This window comes from Anopheles coluzzii, chromosome 2 (genome assembly GCF_943734685.1).
Source record: "Anopheles coluzzii chromosome 2, AcolN3, whole genome shotgun sequence".
Taxonomy (NCBI): Eukaryota; Metazoa; Arthropoda; class Insecta; order Diptera; family Culicidae; genus Anopheles; species Anopheles coluzzii.
Window position 1 is genome coordinate 118,156,901 of NC_064670.1, and position 12,941 is coordinate 118,169,841.

Here is a 12,941-nt window from a genome sequence, read left to right on the forward strand (position 1 = left end):
TTGCACAACACTTGACTTAGCTTTGATTATTTCTTTGCTATTTTGGTTTGCGTGTCTATTTCTCTCTTTTCTAGTTTACTGCTGTTTTGTAAAGATTTGTATTCTAATTGCTTGCTTTTTAATTGTGATGTAGTTCTTTTTTTCTTCTCTAAGCTACAACCTACACACCGGTACGATCTACGTATTTTGTATTGTTGTATTTTGTGTTACTTTTGGTTCACGCTATGCTGCTTATGTTTTTCCCTGCTTTTGCTAATACAGTGGAGACTAACAATCCTGGCACACCGCTAAGATAGGCGATCCCTGCTACAAAGTTCTAATGGAAAGAGAGAAGAACACTAAATCCTCTTGTTTGCATTGAAAAAGGGCTTGAGAAAATCGAATAAAAACATAATATATTGGCAAGTTCCTCTGTGGCTCCAGTTCCAGAAGTTTATTCCGGAAGTACGCAAGAAATAGTGACAACAGCAGGAAGTAGTAAGCATTTAAGACCCACATACCAAACACCACTATCATTTCCACCCTCCCGTTTGCTGTACTAGTCGTCGTTTCCGTTCCCGTGATCTTCGATGTCCCTGAACGTCAGATGGCCCTGGCGATATGGGATCTTTTACCATTCTCCTGTGTTTTTTTCTTTTCTATTTGCTGCTTTTGCTATTGATGTATGGATTGCTCTTATTCCGCCACCAGTATAATATTAATATAATACATTCATTATTACGATTTGGATTTGTTTTTGCTAAGATTTGCTTCCATTCTGTCTGCCATACCCATTGAAAACATGGGCTAATGATCTGTTTTTTTTTTTTAATTATTTCACCTTCTTCTCATTTTCCTTGCCATCGTTTTGGACGATTGAAATGTATATGCCTCTTCCTGCCCGGATGCTTGATGTGTGAGCGTGTTGTGAGTTTCATATTAAAGTATTTTTGCTTTGTTTCATTACGAACGTGTTGGTTAAATGTCTTACACTTTCTGCTTTTACGAAAACAACATTCTCTTGCGGTACATTAATTTAGGGGTTTCCTTCTGTCGTTTTGTATTCGTTTTTTCGCTCTCTTTGCTGCATCTTTCCGCATGTAGTTTAGAATTATGAGTTGATGCCTCTTAATCGGCTCTTTTTTAATATTATCATATCCTTTTCCGTCCTTAACCATCCCTGTCGTCTAGCTTACTGAGAGGTTTCTCGTTGAACCACTGGCTATTCACTAGAGTACTTATAACGTTCACTGCACCTTAATAATTGATTACAGGTCAACTGTCAAGACTGTGTTCAATGCTTCGCTTAGCTGGCTTACAATTACTTCATAAGTTTCACTGTTTCGTTTCATTACAGCTACCCATCGTTTGATTGCTGGGAATTTTAACACGGGTTATCCGTTTACTTGGAGGAGGGAAAACATTCACATACACACACACACATACATACATACAGAGCGTCGTACTCCGATGCACAAGCTTGGAGGGCGCATGGGGAAGAATCTTTATGAGTATTCGTATTTGTATTCGTAGGATTTCTTGATGTGCAGATCCTGGATCGTTACGCAAACAAATTACGCCACAGAGCTGGCGTGCAAATTTAACAAACGAACGAAAAAACACGGAAACAGTTTCCGAGTTTTCTTTTGTCGCTAGCTTCTTCCCCCAGCTTCCGTCGTCAGGCTTCCGAAAGATCAAGAAAATCATTTGAATGTATTTTGTAGTTTGGTTGCTTGTGTTTGTTTCCATCGAGTACGCTCATCTTAATGCTATTTATTCTTATTTACGTTTTTTTTTCTAAGCAGCAGGTTTTCCTTCCTCTCCTCTTTGTTGGTTTTGTATTGAAAAGTATTACAATAATGTTTATAACATCCATCAATATTTGATATTAGCCTTACAATTGTTTCCTTACGCTATGCTGTTTTTTCGTTTTCCATCCTCTTGTATTCTCTGTCTCTTCCACTTTCTTTTATATTGGACAACGAGCTTCCAATTCTGCTTCTTTGCATTACTTTGCCTCGCTATTGTAAGTTGTTTGTTAATTACGTTCTAGTGATTTACTTTTCGTTTTGTTTGTTTGATTTTCGTTCTGTTTCCGTTTCTTCAACACATTACACTTTGTGTGTATTTGTTTCTTTTTTCATTGATTTATTCTAAAAATGTGTTTGCTTGTGTGTGTGTGTTTATTTGTTTAATTATTTTCTTTTACCTGTTCATCGCACCTTTACTCTACTATCAATTAACAACAATCACGTCACTTTACTCGATTATTTATAAGTTACCTTTCATTAAAGTAGTATTCACAGTTCTAGCTGGAAGATTGGTTTAATGCATACACGATTCGAAATAAAGAGTGGTGCTTTATTTTTTCTAACAGTAACGTGTAGTATTTGTTTTGTTTCTATGTTTAGCGAAAGGAACCGTTAAAATACGCAATTGGAAAAGATACACGCATACACGCGAGCACAGTGATAGTTTGTGGCTCGTGATTTCGACCGAGTAAAGATACATAAAGCGAGTGGAAACGAAATGGAGCGAAAAGGAAGGAAAAGGCTGCCGCAAGTCAGGCAAGAAACTCCCTGCCCAGTGTCTGGTGCATGCATCCTTTTAGGAGATTTGTTTATGCTTTGGTATATCTACGGTTCATTTTGTTAGCTTTGTGTCTGACTGGTATTCTTATTTACATCATCTACCACCACCTGCCCGATTATGTGCAGGACTAATAGTTAAAATCGAATGCTGTCGGGTAGAAAAAACATGGATGTGTTTTTTTTCATTCTCCTAGTCAAAAAGAAAAAAATATTGCTTTTTTATGTTTTTTATAATAAAATCAGATGGTTAATGCAATAATAATCCAACTTCAACTCAATAGTGTTAAACAGTATTCTGTATTTTAATTTTGTTTAAAACATAACCAAACATCGAAACAGAACAGATAGAAATGAACAAAGAAACTTTTCGCAACATTTAAATGCTGTTTTGCATTCATTCTTTAACCCCTCGCGTTCTTTAACTATTACCTATTTGCATTTTATCATCGCTTCCCCTAGTTTTCTCTTCTTTTAATCTAGTTTCCCCTTCTTTTAATAATTGCATTACCTTTGCATTGAGTTTCTAAATTCCTTCCAACATGTCTTTATGCTTTAGTAATGCTTTTTCTTCCACTATCAATTGCGGTCACTGCCGCAGTAACTCTTCACACTTGATATGTGACGTCTAGCACTGGGAAACATGGTGATTTGCTTAACAAACCAAAACCAATCTGGTTCTGTTCTCTTCTATTGCAATTCTGCAGCTGTCAGTGGTTGCAGTTTGTTTCTGGCTCATTAGACAGGGGATATTCGTATGTATCTTTTCGGGTTTCTGAGTGGGTTTTTGTTTGTTTTGGTAATCCGTTTAAAGCTATATTGTTTTTGTGTGTGTGTATGATGTGTTCTCCCTTTCTGTTCTGCCCATTTTCGAGTAAATGTTGTTTTGTTCAGTTACCTCCGTGCAGTTCAGGAAGTAGCGTACCCCAGGGTTCGAGAGACAGTTAAACAGCTAACGCAGTATCGCTTTTCATCGAACGCGCTATCCTAAATTGTTCACCGCGTAAGCGTAAACCACACACTATGCATTGTGCTACGCTTCTCTCCTAAGTAGCTAATAGGTAATAGTCGGTAATAGTAATAGATAATAGTAGTTGTAGTAGAAGAACATTGCCATTAACCTCGTTTGCTCCTGCAGTAGCTCCCTCGCTAACTTCGCTATGCTACCGTTTCCTCAAAAGGGGGTGTGGAAGAGAGATGGAGAGAACGATTAAGAGTGAAACTGGGACAGGTTGGGTTATTTTCAGGTAACAGTTCACGAAGTAACGGGGATGAAGCCAGGGCTTACTGGTCATAATGCGGGGTAGTAACCATTTTTAAGTAGTAAATAGAAAAAACAACCGAAAATACGATACGATCTTCGCTATAACAGTAACAGTTTTGCAGCTTAACCACCAAAACACAGGACAGTTTCTATCCTTCTCGCTCTTTCTCTCTCTCTCTTTCTCTTGCTATATGATGCTGCCTGGCTTAACTATGTGTGTATGTGTGTGGTTTTTTGCTTCGATAAAATAGCCTGTGTGTTTAATCTTCGTCTGATAAGAGATAGAGTTGCGAAATAGAGTAACGCTGTACATTTACGTAGTAATTTGTGATAAAGTAGTGCCACAGCTTACAGTAGTTGCCTAGCAGATGGGGTTGTCACGCCTAACACTTGGTTTTGCTTCCTTCCTTCCTAACCGTACAGCTAACGCACGCTCCCCGCACGGTGGGCCTATGGAGCAGTGTTTTTTGTTTTGTCGTTTTTGCAAATCGTGGGCATCTTTTTGTTTTATTTTTGAATGATCATTCGCATGACCCCACCCGAAGAAAACAAAATACATTCGCAGGACATCCACGATACGTCCTGCATCTGACCATGGTGGTGGTATCACTTCGAATTAACATTAAAAGATTAATTTCTAAACTTTTCTGTGTTCTCTCCCTTTTTTGCTTTGAATGCTGGTGAATTGGTCAGCATCTTTTCGTGATATTGGCGCTTTCCGTTTCATTCCGAAGATGAGCCAGGATAAAAGGGAAAAGCTGCATCCTTCGCCGGATCTTCAGCGTCCCTGTGGCGTTCGTTTCTGTGTTTTGGGGCATTGTTGTTGTTTGCGCGCAGTTCCATAGGTCTTGTGCTATGCTCGTCATTTACTGTTACGATCTTGCGTTACGCCACACTTTCCATCGGGGGAGAAAAGTCACCCAGAACGATATTCTCTACGCTGGTGCGCGCAGTTTATTATGATTTCTTCCTTTCCCGTAGCGGAATATCGTCCTCCTGGCATCATTGATTCGCTGAGGTGTAGTTCTACGATGAGAGGAAACGGCGAAGAAAGTAAGCCAAAAAAGAAGAGAAGAAGTGGTGGAATTAGTACGGTTTGTTGTTGTAGTTATATTTTGTGACAGAGCAGTAGAAGAAAGTTGCTACTGAAATCGACACTAGAGTTACAAATAGAGCAAGAGAGATAGAATATAGAGTAAGAGTGATAGAGATAGTGAAAGAGAGTGAACTAGGAGAGATACATTGAAAGAGCGATAAAGAGGAGGTAGTGATCATGGAGGTGTTTCTTGTTTTTTGAAAAATTATTGCTTTATGGAAAACAACAGTTTGTTTTGGAGAAAGAAAAAACAAGTTTTCAGATTAGTGGGTTCATGACGAGGAATGAAAACACATCTTAGTAGGAATATAGGGACTAATTTTGACAATAAAAATAAATGTAGAGATTCTTATTCTGGTGACAGTAGGGAAATCAAACAGACTTTTTTTTGTAATTTTATAAGATATTTTTCAGCCGGGCCAATATTTCAAACCAGTTTTCAGTTCGTTTCAACACATATTTGATTTCATATCACCATCAAAACCAATTTAAGATAGGGAAAACCTTGATGATGAGGTTAAGGTGAGGCGACTCTACATCGATCTAATTTAGAGGGAACGTTTTCTTCCTTCCCTTTTTCACAGTTGCCAATAGCAGGACAGGAGATAGTAACACTGAGAAACTGTTCTAGAGCACATTGAAACAAGGAAAGGAAATAAATAAACACCCAACGAAAGGAAACAGAAATCGAAAACGATCGATAGGCACAGCAAAAACGCACGCGTAATGTAATAGAGATGTGAAAACATTAACTTACTAGAGAAAACTAAAACACAATAAGAAGAGAAGAGAACACAATAAGAAAAGGAAACAGAAGAAAGAATAAGAAACGACACAAGAGTGGTCGGTTGGGAGCCGGGTTGGAGGAAAAATTGAGCAGTAGATAGAGTGAGAAAGAAACGGAGCAAGAAGTGAGTGTCGACTAGTGGCGCTAATACTTTCTTATCGTTTTTATTTCGTTTTGTATCGTTTTCTTTTTTTGTGATTTTGTATTTGTATTTAGTTGCTTAAGAGTGGGAGAGAAAAGAAAATAGATGGAGATATAGAAAGTATAACTAATTTGCTTGTGGTGCAGGCTTGTAAGATTTGGATTGTATGATACTGGGAGTTCACGATGGATGCTCGTGGCGTGACTAGGTGTCGAATTAGTGAACTGTATAATGCTTTGCAATCGTTTATTTTGGGGTGCAGTTGGAGGGAGTACACACTGTACACTGGTGTGGTTGGGTAGTTTGCAATTTGGTATTTGTTTATAATACAGCTATATACAGGTGATATTTTTTTCGTTCTTTTAGCATTAGTTTAATATTTCTTTTTTTTCAGGACCTAATTCGATTAAAAGCAATTGTATTTTTTTCATTCGTAAACATTTCGATAGCTTGCTCATTTCTTTTCACTTTCTATAAAAAAAAAAACTAGCACAATTACACCGATAGCGCCTGCGATACGATACCTAACAAGCTAATGTTTGCAGCCAATTGTAGCTTCCCTTATACCGACCTACCTAGCACAACACAATCAAAACCAAAATTATAAATAACCACAATTAGGACTCTCTCCCCAAAAAAAAAAACTCTCGACCGTCCAATAGTTCTCGTAGTAGAGTCTCACACTTGTTTGAATACGGGCACTATCCGATTATGTTTCAATGCTACATCTTGATTTGATAAAACGCAAGTAGTAAATGAGTTTCGATGTCGGTCAACTCAAGCTCATGTACTCTTTCGATCATACAAATAACACTACACAAAGCCAGCGTTACGCAAAGCGATAGCATATGAAACCATTAAACACACTACGATCTACATTCAGCCTATGGTTTCCTATGGCAAATGTTTGAAAACTAAAATATAAAACTGTAGTAAATTATTCTATAACTAGGATTGTTTTCTTTATTTGTTCGTTCATTTTAGTTTCTTTGTGAAAACATTTCGAAACCACCTTTCGATGACAGTCCTTCTCGAACGGCTCCGTGAGAAACAGGTAAAGTACAAAGTTTTACAAGTGAAAATAAACACGTAACGGTAGAAAGTATAGCATTTTATTTACACAAAAAAAGAAGGAAAACCATATCTAAACGCAGTTGTATGAGTCGAGTAACGAACAACAACACCATCAGAACGGGTAACACTTAAGAAGTGAAGAAAGTGTCATAAACATCGAACAGTACATAAGGATGATTGAGTGATCGTGTTCACTGTTAGGTAATGGTAAGTGAGTGAGCGAAGTTATGTGGGTGAGCGATTTAAACAGTTTGTTGGTTTTGGGGTAAGTGTGTGTGAATTGTTAACTGAGAAAGATTTGTAAATTTTCAAGATGTTTAATATCAGGTCGGTTCCGTAGTACAATCGTCGACTCGTTTCGAAATCCTGTATAGAAATCCTGTACATTCCGTTGCCGGCATGTCTACGTAGGACGTTACGCAAAAAAAAAGACTAATAGCACTAGAATCTCGGACTTGACATTCATTTGGTTCCAGCAAGTCCGTTCCTTGTATAAAAAAAATACATAAGCACTCGATGGCGTGTAATTTTTCAAGCTTTTCGTTTGGACAATCCCGATAAGAATGTTGCAAAAATATAACAAAATTGCCGATGGAACAATTGCACGAAATGTTCGAAGAGAAATTACATTTTGCTCATTAACTTCAACGCGTCTCAAATGTTGTACCGTTTCAACTACCACACCGAACACAAAGCTTCACTCCATCAAACCCATGAGCCATCGTATCGACATATGCACGTAACGGGGTAAAACCCATAAAGCATACATCCATGTTTTTTTTTCAACGTATGCGTTATCTGTTGTGAATCCGTTGTGTAAATTCTCCCTGCGGAGGGAAAACTTTGTTACATTCATAGTACCCATCGTAATGCTGGAAGCATATTTGCTTCACCCGCTCGGTTGAATTTATGGCCGATACGAGAATGTGCCCGATTGAACACACAGGAGAGAACATTGCTGTGTGTGTGTGCGTTTCCGGATTGCTGCAGCACGTCCATTTTTCGAGTGGTGTGTTATATTATTCATTTCGAATCATGCACATCGTCGATCGGGCACACTGTACGTTCCGTTGCATTTTCCAGCCCAGCGATGGAAACCGCGGTGTGGGGTGTGTAATATTTCACTTATGCTCATTTACAGGGTATACTGATGAACTTCCGGCACGAAACGCCAACCGGAAAGGCAGTTGGACGCTCGCAATCGACCCGATTGTCATGGTGGTGTCCAGGGAGGAACGTTCAGGAGTCAACGAGTATTTACGAGTTTGTTTGTTTATTTGATGGTCCCCTGCCCGCCAACAGTTTGGTTCGGTTTGGCATGCACGCGTACCACAATCGACAGACAGAAGCGTACGAGCGATAAATCGTTCGCAGACTCGTGCAACAATGCAGCTGTTGATCTGCATTTATGGCCTCCCCCTACGCTATCGATCGATTTGGGATGGATTGTATGTGTGTCGTTATGTATCAGGACGCGCGGAAACCATCGCTTTGTGGTTGCCGAGGACCGTGATTGGATGGGTCGCGTACGATTCGCGTACGATTTTAAACCGCCTAAGTGACTATACTGTACAGCTGTGCGAACAAAGAAGATAACAGCGAACTACATGGATGCTTTCCAGGCAGGCTTATAGAACTAGAGTGTTTGTACAGAAGAGCGAAACTATGTACAGCTCATCAACGGCTCGTGACTATTGGTAATATAGCAGGAGTGGAAAAAAGGAAGGAACTAATAAGGAAAAGAATGTCAGAAAATGGTGAATGTTTGTGTGTTAATGTTTACGCAAAAGTGTGCGTGTTTCCGAAAAGATCATCGGAAGGACTTATTAAAAGTGTAAGAGAGTGTGAATGTGTGTTGAAAGATTAAAAAATCCTAGCAGTAAGATAGAGAACGAGTAAAAGAGAAACGGGAAGCTGTAACACTGTTCAGGGAAAACGATAACGGTGTAAAAGAAAGGAATCAAAACAGAGGAATACTTCCGCCGCGGGGCGGCATACAGAAATGCAACACAACACTCTAACTCTACCTGTATCTGAAAATCCAATCACAGATTTGGCTAACATGAGAAACGTTCATCATTATTAGTCACAGCTCACACACACACACACGCACGATTGCATGTTCGGGTTTCGGGTATTTTTGCATGATTTTTGTTTGGTTTTTCATTGGTTTCATTGTTATTTCGCGGTCGTGGTACGCAAGAAAGGCAATTAAGAGACGTTATTAGTTTTCGTAACCATACACGATAGATGTATGTGTGTATGTGATATGGCAATGATCTGGGCGAGTTGTGTAGAGGAGATGTAGGGAAGGGAAGCTCGTAGTAAGGCGGGACGAGAAACCCGCCCGGTTTGGTCCATTTAGTTCACGCACACCGGTACCTTGCAAAGGATTAGGCATGCTGGTTCGAATTACTGTCGTTTGCGAATTTTGAAGAATTTGTGACCGAATGGTTTTGGTACACAATAGAAAACGAAGACATGAATATGGTTAGAGAAAGAGAAAGGAAAAAGAAAAGAAAAAAGATGAGCTTTTTACACCAATCGGTATGAAAATTTGTTTTAAGTTAGAAAATATTCCAGAATGACTTGGAACGATGCGGAAATGCTAGAGTTTAATTTGACATAGCTTTTAGCTTTAGCCTTCTCTTGGTTTTTTGTTTAGCTTCTCTTGGTAATGCTTTGTTTTTTTATTTTTAGCTACACTATCTTAACACCTTATTTTATTTATTCTTTCATTTGCGGTATTCTTCTGCTTTCAGACGAATGTTTCATGTCGGCGTTTATCCTTTTTACCAAATTGGCTTTTATTTTATTTAAAACAACCTTAAAACAAACATTGTTTTGAGCGTTTTTGTAAAAAGTATGTGATAGACACCATTAAAAAATGATCGATGATGCGTAAGGATGTCGAATGACGAATGGGTTATGAACTTATATCCACTATTTTTGGCTCAGTTTGTACACTTACACGTAGAGATAATTTAAAGTCTGATAAATATTACTAGCAACAACAAAACCACGATTAATAATAGACAAAAGGATGTCAGTATAAAATAAAAACGTATATAAATTTACAATCGACTACGGATAATCCAAAAAATATCTAATTTAATAGTGTAAAAGAAAAAAACATACAAAAATTTAAGAAAAACATATGAACAACAAAAAAAAGGAGTTCATATTTTGAATAAAAGAGAAGAAAAATAAAGTCATAAATACAAAACACATATCGATACAATTAACTCAAACAAAACAAAAACATTTAAAAACACAGAAAGAAATTCCTTTTTTGATCAACACCCAGAAAACACATTTAATCCAGTAGAATGTACTCACACACGGAAAAGAGAGTTGGAAAAAGAGACACTCAAACAATCACAGCTGCAGTAGAGAAGATGGAGAAGAAACACACACACACAACCAAGAGGCGAAAGGGGAAAGGGGGTAAAAAACACACATACACACACACGCTTGATGTTTTGTTTAAAACTCAAAAGAAAACCAACCATCAGGGATCATTATTTTATGGTTCATTACTTGGCTGCACTGGTGCCCGTACGCTCACAGTCCCCATTGCTTCCAACAGCCTCTTCCAATTCGTCGCCCGTGTCCTCGAAGGAGTTCCTTCCAGACTCCCGGTTTTCCTACGAGATGGACGGCACGCGGCAAGATGAGCGGGGTAAAGTGCACACACACACACACACAAACGCACACATGAAACACAGAAGAAAATAACTAGACAAACACACACACACACACACGGGCACACACACACACACACACGCAAGGACACAGATCAATGTGGCGTATCGATGGTGCAGCAAATTGGTACCGGGCAACAACCGCATATACTACTCGACCGAGTGAGAGAGAGAGAGAGAAAAAACAACTGGCCACTGCCATCCTCCTCCTAAGGCGCTTGGTGGTGTGCTTTCGTATTTTTTTCCAATTTCCAAAAAACTTCACGGGCTTTTGGCCGGAACGAGGGTAGTTTGGTTTCTGCTTTATTCTGCACACAGCATACACAGCGGTTGGGTGGGCCAACCGCGACCGATAACCGCGACCGTACACGGATAGTTTACTACTTTCTGTGCTTATCGCCTAGTTTTCACCCATTTTCGCTGGTCTCTAACCGTCCTCCGTAGGTTCTGATCAAATTTTGCTCTCGAATGTTTCGAATTTGCGCGGCCCCATTTATGCGGGAAATTTATGCTTTAAGCTGCACTTGAGTTACTCTCCAGTCGCAAAGTACCGATTGCATTGTTGAGTGAGTGTACTGCACGGTGTTTGTTTGTTTGTTTGTTTTATTTGGGAGATTGGTTGTGTTGCCGCTAGGGGTGTGGTGTAGTGGTTTAATGTGCAGTTGTTCTTGTTTGGAGTAGTATAAATTAAAACGTATACAAACAGAAAAGCCTGCATATCGAATTCGCCTCGTTGTTGTAGTCAAATAAACTTACTTTTAATACGAAATTTGGAAAACATAAAACATCGATCAATTGATAAAGAGTTAACATGTTCCCTTTACTGTTTCTATTTTCGTATTATGTGTATATAGTTGACTTTTCCTAATGTTTATCATATAATATATTTGTTTAACTCGTGGGTTTGAATGTTGTGTAAGAAAAAGTGTAAACTTTAGAAAGTCTTTTTTTTTAAATTAACCTTTTTAATAGTTTCACTAATTTTAGTGGATTGTTGTGTTTTTTATAATTATTTTAAGACACTTCGATTTAATTTTCCAGGAATTATCTAATTTGTTTGTTTTTTCAGTTTAGCTGTGTTTGGGTGTGTGTTAGTGTCCGATTTTTCCTGTTTTTGTTGTTTGACTGCCGACAATCAACAGTCACTCCAGTCAAACAGACACCGGAAGTTACGCTACGTTCCGCTAGAGGTCTCGAGCCGGCCTTACCTGATATCGCTGCGAGCAGCACCGTCCGCAGCAGGACTGGAGCAATCCGGTAGCTCCGGTCGCCGTGTTGGCCGAGTGCGACGGGCTGGCCATCGGTGAGGGCGATCCTGGCCGCTTCGTCTGCCCGTTGTACTGCGTCTCTAGCTCGACAAACTCCCGGTCCTGGGCAGCGTTGTTCCAGTGGCAGCGCCGTTCATGAAAGATATCAGGAGCAGGTGTTAGTTGGTTTTTTGTTTCTTCTTCAAGGGGCAACCCCTTTAACAAACGCTACACAGTGTGTGTGCTACTGGCGACGTACTACACTCTAAACACACGCACACACACACATACACATGGGTGGGAAGGTTAATCCTTTTTTTAATGGCTCTAGGACCGTCACATTTATTGTTGGGAACGGATCAAAGCGTGTAAAGTGTGGTGGGGCTAATTCTAGACGATTACAAACGTGCTGGCATGCATGAGAAGAGTGATTGTTGTGATTGCGCGTGAAGGTAGTGTAGGTACAATGATAACGAATGAACAAGAAGAAGTTTGCACAGCAACCCGCTGCGACGGTGGAACCGCTTGGCGCATCAGCAGTGGTGGCGGAGCAAATGAGCCTAAGCCTTATTAATGATCGGTTGGCATAGCAGGCATGCGAATGTAAATGTTGAAGTATTTTTTTTCTTCTGAAGATGCTAACCGAAAGATAGAAATAAGGTGGAGTGGAGCTACGTTTGAAGCTATTTTTTGAAAGACAAATACTTTGAAGAATCGTGTACCCTTTTTCTGAACATGGTGGTGCAAAATGTGGTGAAAGTGTGTACTGAATAGAACAATTTAATGCAAGTTCAACAAGATAGTAAAGCATTCGATGTAAAGGAGAAGGAGGCAAGAAATATTCTATTGTTAAAAATGAACGATAGAAACTGCAAGAACAAATCAGAGCGTGAACAAGGGTTTGCATTGTATCGATCCCTTCGAATGTCCTTAAACCCCCTTTCCCTAAGACTAGCAGTGTACTCTTTGAGTGTCCCTGAGTGTGTATGTGTGTGTGTGTTTGTATGCGAGAGTGAAAGACAGATCAATAGCGATGTAGCAGCTCGCTCGTTGTGGTTTG

General features: G+C 39.3%; 1 protein-coding gene across 2 annotated transcripts in view; it reads right to left on the reverse strand.

Moving 5' to 3' along the window:
* Positions 1-1,788: 1,788 nt before the first annotated feature.
* LOC120947808 (potassium voltage-gated channel protein Shal) overlaps positions 1,789-12,941 on the reverse strand; it is a 99,434-nt gene continuing 88,281 nt past the window's right edge. Inside the window, exons 7-9 of one of the 2 annotated variants that reach the window (XM_049607458.1) lie at positions 11,843-12,004; positions 10,440-10,577; positions 1,789-4,857 (exon numbers count right to left, since the gene is read on the reverse strand). In XM_049607458.1, the coding sequence (XP_049463415.1) occupies positions 10,467-10,577; positions 11,843-12,004 (273 nt within the window). In that variant the 3' untranslated portion in view covers positions 1,789-4,857; positions 10,440-10,466. The remainder of the gene's footprint in view (positions 4,858-10,439; positions 10,578-11,842; positions 12,005-12,941) is intronic. The other variant, XM_049607459.1, reaches the window with a different exon arrangement.